Here is a 10,517-nt window from a genome sequence, read left to right on the forward strand (position 1 = left end):
ATGGAGCTCTTTGCAGCATCAATGGAGGAATATTTTGGTCTGCTTATGGGAGTTCTCTTTCTGCTCTTCTTGCCTGGCTTAGTTATTACGTATTTCTGGATTTCTTCTTCCATGCTTAAGTCTAGGCTTCGAAGGAATGGCTTAGATGGGCCTCAGCCGAGCTTTCCTTTGGGAAATCTCATGGAGATGTATAAGAAGGTAGCTTTGCTGCCTCCTCCTACTTCTACTACTTCTTCTTCTTCTGAAGAAGAAGGCTGTTCCATTCAGATAAGCCATGACATACATTCCACAGTGTTCCCCTACTTTGCTCGTTGGAGGAAAATATATGGTGAGAAAATTGAGTTCATGATCGCCCCTTTTAATTACATGCACATATTTTTTTAAAGAATATTGTTTATGTTAAACATGAAAACTCATAAGTACTTTTAAGAATTTCCTTATTTGTTTTTAGATTGGCTTTGGTTTGATCTTACGTTAGGCTTCATTCGGATAGACTTTTAACTGCTTTTTAAAAAGTGATTTTTAAGTACAAATTTTGGCTCCGTTTGGGACGGCTTTTTTATTACTTTCTAAAACGGAGTTTTAATACAAATTTTTTTATTTTTGTATTGAAACTCCGTTTTAGAAAGCAATAAAAAAGCCGTCCTAAACGAAGCCTTTATTTAAAAATAATAATAATAAGATGTTCCAAATAAAATTTTAGGCTGCTACCACAACAGGAAATTCATCAATTAAGGACAGTATTTCAAGACTTCCAACGATTATGCTGGCGGATTGACCGTCGGTAATAAGTAGCAGTGCCTCATGCAAACCATTTCTCTTAAATCAGCTTCTCAATTGACATGCAAGCATGGATGATTGCATGCAAAATCCATGCGTTTACACGTGTAATTTTCATTCTAAAATTGAGAAAGTTGAGCTCTTTTAATGATATAGATATTTTTTTAAAATTGTCACTTAATTTATCATACTTCCAATATTAGAAATTTAGAGCTATATTCTTTTAATTTATGGATAATAACTTATAATCTTTTTAGTTTACTAATTTCCGTCATAAGTGCATAGCATGAGTGGATTTAGGATAGTGGCACCGACGATATATTACTAGCATAGAGATGTCTAAGGGTATGTTTGAGACGATCATAAGTTTTTTTATAAAAATGATTATAAAACTGATGTGAAGAGAGCATCTTTTTTCGAAAGGTGTTGTAGAAAGTAGTTTTATATCACAAAAAATGATGGAAAACAATGAAAAAGTAGTAGTCAACAAAAAATTACAGTTATAATTTGAAAAACAAAGCAATAAGAAAACTATCTCAAACAAACTTAAAATATAAAGTGGTCACGAAAGCTGTGAGGCTCGAACTGATTTAATTATGATGAGCGATGAGGCCAACACGAAGAAACCAATATCAAAGGCTTGATTAATTATTCTATGCTTATTCCGGACGACGTTCGGAGGCGAATCACAACGTGCCACGTCACCCGTTTGCTAGGTATTGGTATTTGATACCCCTGTGTACCGGTGACATGGCGTGCTATGATTTGCCTCCGGATGGTCCATATTTCGGAAAAAAATAATTTCACCAAAGGCTTTACCCACTCTTGGTGTTGCTTTGGTCTAAAACAAAATTTAAGATTTAAAAAATAAATATTTTATCATAGTGCTCTCAACTTTAAAAAAATCCAAACTGTGCTCATGGAGTCATGGGTAATTAGTTAATAAATTGTTGCAGGAAAAGCTTTTATATACTGGCTTGGCACAGAGCCCTTCTTGTACATTGAAGACCCCGAAATTCTCAGGAAAATAACCAGTGGAAAATTGGGAAAGAAATGGGGAAAGCCTGATGTGTTCAAGCATGATCGAAAGCCAATGTTTGGGACTGGCCTCGTCATGATTGATGGAGATAATTGGGCTCGCCATCGCAATATTATTGCTCCAGCTTTCTCCACAACCAATCTGAACGTAAGCTGAGTAGCCCCTTTATAGAATTATGAGCTACATTGTGCACTTTCTTAAAATAATATTGTGATATCTATTGAATTTATTAGCCATATTTTAGTGCAAGCATTCCCATTTCTATGATTTTTTTTCTTTAAATTTAATTATATCCTTTTGATTTATTTTAAAAGATGGATAATTTTGTCTTTATAAATATATTTTATGAGATTATAAATAATGTTGGTTTGCTTATGTAAATAATATAAATTTATTTTGTAAGATAGAAGAAGAAGAACATATCATCATCAAATGTAGACTTGGGACATTTATGTGGCTAATTTAAATCTCCGAATCATAATAAAAATAGTTCTAATAAATGCTAACTTATTTGAATTAAAATGAAGATTTTCATGCACATACTTATATGTGATTTAGACATTAAAATACTATTATAAAATTAAATATAAATATTTAAGTGTTAGATATATAAATACATCAAAATCTTATTGTATGTAAACCCCCCTATAAACTATTGTAAATAATCATCAAATTTCTACATAGTTGACTTAAAAAGGTAAAAATATGGCTAATATGATGTTTTTTGAAGCAATAATTACAAAGGAAACTTTAACAAAGAATTATATATATAATCATACTATTCAAATGATGTATGATCATAGCTTAAATTAAATTCCAGTATTTCCTTCATGACTTATAAAATACTTGCATATTATGTATCAAGTCAAACAAGCATATATTTTCTATTTGGGATAGCTTTCTTAATGCTTTCAAAAGTAGTTTTCTATTAAAAAAAATTCTAAGTCAAAATTTTTTTGTATTAAAAAGTTGCTATAGAAAATGGTAAGAAAGCCTTTTATCAATTTTTTATATTAAAAAGTTGTTTTAGAAACCGGTAAGAAAGTCATCCTAAACGCGAAGCCTCATTTAAATTCCTAATATGTTATTCAAATTATATAATGTCATGCAGAAAATGATAGCAATGATGGAGGATTCAACAACCAAAATGTTACAAGAGTGGGTCAATCAAGTAAGAAAGGGTGCCAATGAGATAGATGTGGAGAAGGAGATCACCATGAATGCAGCTGAGATCATAGCTATGACCAGCTTTGGAATAAGCCAAGAGAAAGGCAAGGAAGTCTTCCAAAAGCTCCAAGCCATGCAAATCATGCTCTTCAAGAAAAATAGACTTGTTGGAGTTCCTTTTAGCAAATTTTTTTCACCGATGCAGTCTTATAAGGCATGGAAGCTTGGGAAAGAGATTGATGAGCTTCTCTTTGACATCATTAGCTCGAGGAAGAAAGAGGACAGAGTACAAGATGATCTCCTAGGGCTTTTGCTTGCAGGTAGGGTGATATTGAGTGGATCCATGGATGAATGAAAATAGTAACGGTACTCAAATTTATGAAAAAAGAGATTTATTTTGATCTATTTGCAGGGAACGAGGAGGAGGCGAGGGATGAGAAGAAGCTAACGAGACGAGAGCTTGTGGATGAGTGCAAGACATTCTTCTTCGGCGGCCATGAAACCACTGGTCTAGCTCTGACATGGACGCTTCTGTTGTTGGCTCTTTATCCTGAATGGCAGAAGCTGCTGAGAGAGGAGATAATGGAGGTTTCAGAAGGAAGGCCTTTAAACTCTGATATGCTTCCAAAGCTAATAAAGGTAGACAATATCGAGCTTTTCCAATAGATATAGTGTTGGTGTATTTTGAATTTTTGATCCAGTGCTGATGCTTGATCTCACGTAATAATCACATCCAAAACATTTTTTTTTTTATAGTTAATAATATCATACATCCAAAACAATATGAGAAGACATTTAGTGAAATTAACTTACTATAATTATTTTGTGCATTAGTAATATATTTTTTAAATAGCATCATTTAAATTTATATTTTTAACATGTTGTAAGAAAGTTGGAGTAAGAAAAAATAATAATATAATTCTTTATGTTTACTCAATATTTTTAATTCAAGAATGTAATTTTATAGTGTATTACTGTATTTGTGGTTAAATATGTTTCTAATTAAAGATAATTATTTGGTCACAATCATAAAAAAATGATACTTTTTTTTTCACACGCTCAATAGTATAAACAATTATATTATATTATATTATTTAATCTTGCTGTTCAAATAATCTTAAATTTGTTGTAATGGCAAAAAAATCAAATCATTATTTTGATTGTTTTATTAGTACTCTGTATTGGTGCTAATCAAGATGATAATAATATTTAGTAATATAAAGCAAAAATAATAACCTAACATTAAAAAACTTATAAAGGCTACACTCACCTAAAAATCTTCTTAACTCGAGAATATTAGATGCATTATTGTTCAACATAAGCGCATGATTTTGACTATTTTGAATTATGTGCATAGCTAGATGCTTCTTTAAAATAACTAATATTTTAATTTTACGATATGGACAGATGGGATGGGTGTGGAATGAGGTTCTTCGATTGTATTCACCTGCCCCAAACTCACTAAGACAGGCGAGAGAGGAAATAGTCATTGATGAAATCACAGTGGAAAAGGGAACCAACATGTGGATTGATGTGGTTGGAATGCACCATGATAAAGATTTGTGGGGTGATGATGTGAATGAGTTCAAACCAGAAAGGTTTAAAGATAGCATTAATGGTGGATGCAAGCATAGGATTGGATACTTGCCTTTTGGATTTGGAGGGAGAATTTGTATAGGAAGAAACTTGTCATTGATGGAGTACAAGATTGTTTTAAGTCTCATCCTATGCAAATTCACAATGTCTATTTCACCAGCTTATGTGCACTCTCCAAGAATTATGTTGTCTTTGAGGCCTTCTCAAGGAGTTCCTTTGATCCTTCATCCTTTAGAATAACATATGATATGATTTTAATAATGAATGTGATTATAATAAGATTTTTTGACTTTTCTTTGGTTGCATGGGAAACATATTTGATGAATAATTAATAATAGACAAAGAGTATATGTATGTGTGTTCATTACCATATTATTGTTAGAAAGAAAAATCTAATTTTAAATAAATAGACTACATGGGGAAATAATATATTCATTATTTTGATTTATATTGATAGTTATAATCATGTTTGTATTATCTTTGTATGAAATTCTTTTAAGTTGTATAACCTAGCTGAGTTGTATTATTTCTCTCCCTTTCTCTCTCACCGACTTTTCCCTCTACTATGCATGTATTTAGGGCTACTTTTTCTCATATAAGTGTTTGAAAATTATTGCAATTGATTTTTTGAAGTGATTTTCTATATTTAGTAATTAATGAATGCAAGTGATCATACTCAAAATTTCGAAACTCACATTTATATAGATGGGAAGTGAGTTCCTCTAATGAAGGCTTGAAAATCATCTTAATTTTTTAAGGATGAGGGACTTGGCAGAGAGGACAAGAAATACGATAAAAAAGGAGGGATCATAAGAGTAATATATAGTTCTTAATGAAAATCTATACCAATAACAATCATTTTGAAGGTTGAAAGAACTTTAAGGCACTCTGAGAATATAAAATATGTGATAAGCTAGAAAACAAGTATGCAAGATGTGTTAAAAATTTGTCGTTGATAACATAAACAAAAGATGAATACTAAGTATGATGGGTAGCAAACATATAGCATTGAAGACCAATGCGGCACCACCTATCAAGCATGGACAATTGCATACAAGCAATAACTATTTTTAATGTGATAGGTTGTGGGAAACTTGTTTCAATCTGTTAACTTTAACTACGGTCAACACACTTTAATAGTTGAAAGTTTTATGACTTGTAAGTTTTTGTGTGACAGCTAACTAGCAGGCGAGTTGGTTGTTAGAGAGCAAGTATGAGTAGTAACTTAGGAATGACATAAATTGTTTGTAAGGGTTTCCAAAACAAACAAGAAAGTTGGAGATGGGTGAATGAAGGAAGACTAATAAGCTAAGCTTGACAAATAAAAATGGGCTAGCATATTGGAACAAGTTTAACAAATATGGGGTTGATAGGCTAAGGTTTAATGAAAGAAAGTGGACCAATAGGCTAGTGGCAGGTGAACAAAAGTGGGTTATCATACCAGAGCTAGATAAATCACTTAGGAAGAATGGGCTAAAGCCAATTTAATTTGAAGAATTATGGCTGGGAAAGCTTGGATAAGTTATCGAGTCTATTGTTCCCCAGGCTAATTAATTAGGAAGAGTTGTCTGCTAATACTTAAGCATCCTAGGAGTATAAATGAAATCACTTAACTAAATCATCAAGGTAGTTCAAAGGTCAAAATTAAATGAAAAAATAAGGACATTGCATTTTCCTCTACATTTTAAACTCTATAAATAGAAGTTCAAAAAATATGTGCATATATTCCATATTGAAGATGTATTTCTAGAATAATATTAATTGTAATATATTCCATTATGAAGAGAGGACCAAAAGATTTACTCTAAAGCTTGAACTAGAAATGACACAACTGAGACAGTGATTGAGTTCCATAGAGAGGAGTTCTGAAAATCATTTGTAGGATGCTCATCATACTACAGTGACTCTATCACATCCTCACATTTCTAGTAATCAATGGTCCTTACCATGCACATCACCTCTTCATACCTTATATCACTCAAGCATCTAATGGCTATAAAAACATTCTGTCATCCATCACCTTGCATATGGCACTCGATCTCCTCTAAATTATATGTGTTTATCATATCCTCTATTTTTTTTTAGTATTGAGAGTCTTAGCTTAAAATGTATAATAAATAACAAAAATATATTAAATAGATGGTAAAAAATAGAACTAAGGCATAAAAATACATTTAAAGACAAAGCTCTAGCAAAAAATAATAAGTAATAACACGTGTAAAAATATATCACATATATAATAAAAAGGGAAAATGCTTAGCCAACAATTAAAAATTCACATTTATAAAATGCCCGATGATAGTATCCACCTATCTGGCTCTAAGTTTGGTCAACAAATTCAATATCACCCATCATTCATTAGAAACAACCTAGCATGCAAATTACAATAAAAAGGTAGAGGTACTACCAATATAATGCATTTGAATTTCATGTATTTTGATTATTGATATGCTATCAAAGAAATCGTTTTATCAATCACATATCTCAATGTGCTATTTGAATTGAAAACTATTAGAAGTTAAATTCTCGACCGTCTAAAATTTCAATTTTTGGCAACTCTATAGTTGAATTGAAAGTTTTGATGAGATAAATCCAATGATATCAAGGTAATCTAATCCAAATTCAATTGAGTTCAAATCAAACACTTGAAACATGATTAATTTTTATGGCATCAAGAGACAAAAGGATCTCTAATTTTTGGATGCTTATAGTCATAATAAGTATGTGAATGAGAGGAATCTAACAAATCCAATATCACTTAGTTTTGAGATCAATAAGATACTTAATCATTGAATGAACAATCTATCAATGTGAAAAGGGCTTGAAATAAAAAAGAGCTTGAAGACGAAGAATTTTAAAGCTTTGCCTGATGTTTACCACCACTAAACCGCTATTGTTTAATTATCGTCGACTGATCACCATAGCCTATCCCCATCTGTTGACCTCGATTTTGCCCCGACCCTTGGTCAAAGGGTTGACTTGGTCAAATTGACCAAGTTAGACCCCAAGATCATCTCCAATAGGCTCGTTGGGTCGAGTCAAGTCTGTTGAGCCCGAGCTTGGACCCTGGGTCAACCCGGTTGACCAAGTCAACCAAGGTTGACCACTTAGATCATTTAGAGCCCAAATCAAGTTTGGATGCACTTGGACCTTAGCTCGGCGCAATCCCTCATCCCCATGGACCCCCTTGACTGGTTTGACCAAGTCAAACGTGGACTTGGTCAACCATGGCTCTAAATAGGCCTTAATCACCCAATTAAGTGGATTTAAGAGCCTATTTAATGCCCAATCAATGCCCCTTCGTTTTGAATTCGATTCTTTGGACAAAACCGACCTATTTCCCTCCAAATCACCTCAGGAATTAATCTCAGCCGTTGGTATTAGGTTTAGGGGCTTTAAATATGAAAAATCTTGTCCAAATAGGGACTTTTTGCTAATTGCTCCCTCTCCAAGTCTCCTGAGCCCGAGATTTTTGAAGAGAGAGCTCCTCTTACCTTCCACTTGCTTCCTCGATCAGAAATCTTTAAAAAATCACCAAAAATCCATTTTTCGTCCGATTTTGACGCACAATACCTCGTTTTGTTCGTATTTTTATTCTCTACCCTATAAATTTTTTTTTATAAAAATAATGAATATATTTTTAATTATTAATAAAACAGTAAAATAACCTTTTTTTATTTTTATTTAAATTATTATTTTTGTATAATTATTATTATATTGTTATTTAATAGTTATTTATATTAATTACTATTAGTTTAAGTCATATCGTCCTAGGCGAAGGTGTTCACGGACTTATTTTCGTCCAGACGATCCTGATTTCGTCCAGACGAACCATAACAGCCAAACATGATTTTCTCTGCACAACCTGTACCGATCGTCCCGTACGATCCGACTTCGTCAGGACCGAACCTGGACTAGCAGAAACTGATATATTTACAGCGACAGCCTCTATCACCCAATGGTCAGTCGTTGCATCAGATCCAATCTGCCATACCCATCGACCTGTTCGTTGTCGAGTGTAGAGGTCTGCGATCGTTTTGCCCACAGGGATAGTGCGGCCGTACCCTCTACGTTCGTACCCCACGACGTGCTCTTTCGAGGTCCACACCATCATCTTTTAGTTATTTCCGAAAACATCTGTCGACACTCGTATATCATCATTTGGCCACCATCAATTGTGTCACGCCCCAAGATCTAACTTGAAAGAATTTCATTAATTCCTCAATCAATTTATCAGAGCTATCTAAAAAACCTTCAATTAAACAGTCTATCAAACATCTATAATAAAATTTAAAACATCAATATACAAGTCGATCCATATCTCAAAAGGTCATGTACAATACTCAGGAACTACACTACAATCACAGCTACTGAAATCTATCCTGAGTACAAAGAATCAAAATCATTAAAGATAAAAACCTGAAGATCCGAATCATTTCCTATCTTCTGCTCCCTTGCCCTGACCTGAAAATATCAACCACATAAATGAGCTTTACAAGCCCAGCAGGTCACCTAATACTATAACTGAGATCAAAGCACGGCCGATGCTATCAATATGCATGTCAGTCAATCAATCATATCAGTCAGTGAACAATGAATCTATGCAAATCGGGAAATCCATAGTCAATGAAATCAGTCAATGCAGCAGCAGGCACAATATAAAACCAAGCTCAATCAATCCACGTCAATCTCGAAGAAATCCGTACACAGAAGAAATCAATCAATCCGTCAAATCAGTCAATCCGTCGTCAAATCAATCCCGTCAAATCAATCAATCAAAATCAAGGCAAATCTATACTATTAAGTTGATAAAATCAATCGGAAAAGCAATACGATAAATCTCAATATATGCTATCAATAAATCAATTGTAGCAATCAATACATGCAGAATCAATAGTATATCAATGAAGTCTATACAAACTATGTCATTCTATCCATATCAATGTCAATAATCAATAATCAATATTATCCATGCTCAATGATCAATCAATGAAATCAATGAATCCGTACGATACAGTAAATCCATAAATCCGATCAAATCAATAAAGCAGATATCGATAAAACAATAAATCCGTACGTCAATACAGTAAACATGAATTCCAATACAATCATACTGAACAAGTACAATAAACTGGCTATGTTGCTGTTGTAGAATTCATATTGCTGTTGTAGATATCCATACGTTGGTTTCAATAAAAAAGAGTCGTCACTCTATTGCCCTCGTCGGCATATCGATTAAAACCCCTTATGACTCCCAATCGTTATATCAATGATCAATAGTTTAAAGGAGAGCCCGTCAGCCCACCATCCTGTACAGGTCAATCTATCTCCAACCAACGTTCAACCAGGTTCCACTTGTATTTCAGTATCAATAGTCAATTCAAGAATCAATTCAATAATCAATCAATAATCAATTCAATAATTCATATTAAAGCAATCTAGAACAATCATATCAATAGTCATGCACATATCAATTCAATCTATCAATTTCAGAAAATTCGGAAATCATACGAAAATCGGGCAGAGTAACGGCAGTCTATCAAATTTACACAAAATCCTGCAAAAAGCACAAATTCCAAATTTCTCCAAATTACAATAGAATATTCACGACATCAATACAAGACTATTATTCTATAGATTCCAAATCAAATCAAGTCCTGATATTTTTCTATTCAATAAAAATCGCGTAGAATTAATTCCGACCGGTAAAATCGTCGTAGAAAATACTCAAAATCGTGTACAATAGTCATATCTATAACATACCAAAAGTTGGTGCGGTGAAAGTTGTGTTCAAATCAAAATCATGGTCCAAAATTCGACTACAAAAACACAAAACAGTGCACAACTCGGTCAAAACTCAATATCTCTGAAAACAGAAATAGGATTCGGAGTCCTTACCACGAGATTTTCACTTTCTCCAACAGCTGCGTCGACA

General features: G+C 33.1%; 1 protein-coding gene across 1 annotated transcript; it reads left to right on the plus strand.

The window, feature by feature from the left end:
* On the plus strand, positions 1–4,822 carry LOC110097936 (cytochrome P450 714C2-like). The gene is made up of 6 exons (XM_028701470.1): positions 1–198; positions 268–328; positions 1,737–1,966; positions 2,931–3,306; positions 3,399–3,625; positions 4,394–4,822. Exons 1-6 carry the CDS (start codon positions 1–3, stop codon positions 4,820–4,822), a joined length of 1,521 nt encoding a protein of 506 aa, XP_028557303.1.
* Positions 4,823–10,517: the final 5,695 nt, after the last annotated feature.

This window comes from Dendrobium catenatum, unplaced genomic scaffold (genome assembly GCF_001605985.2).
Source record: "Dendrobium catenatum unplaced genomic scaffold, ASM160598v2 fragScaff_scaffold_1720, whole genome shotgun sequence".
NCBI lineage: Eukaryota > Viridiplantae > Streptophyta > Magnoliopsida > Asparagales > Orchidaceae > Dendrobium > Dendrobium catenatum.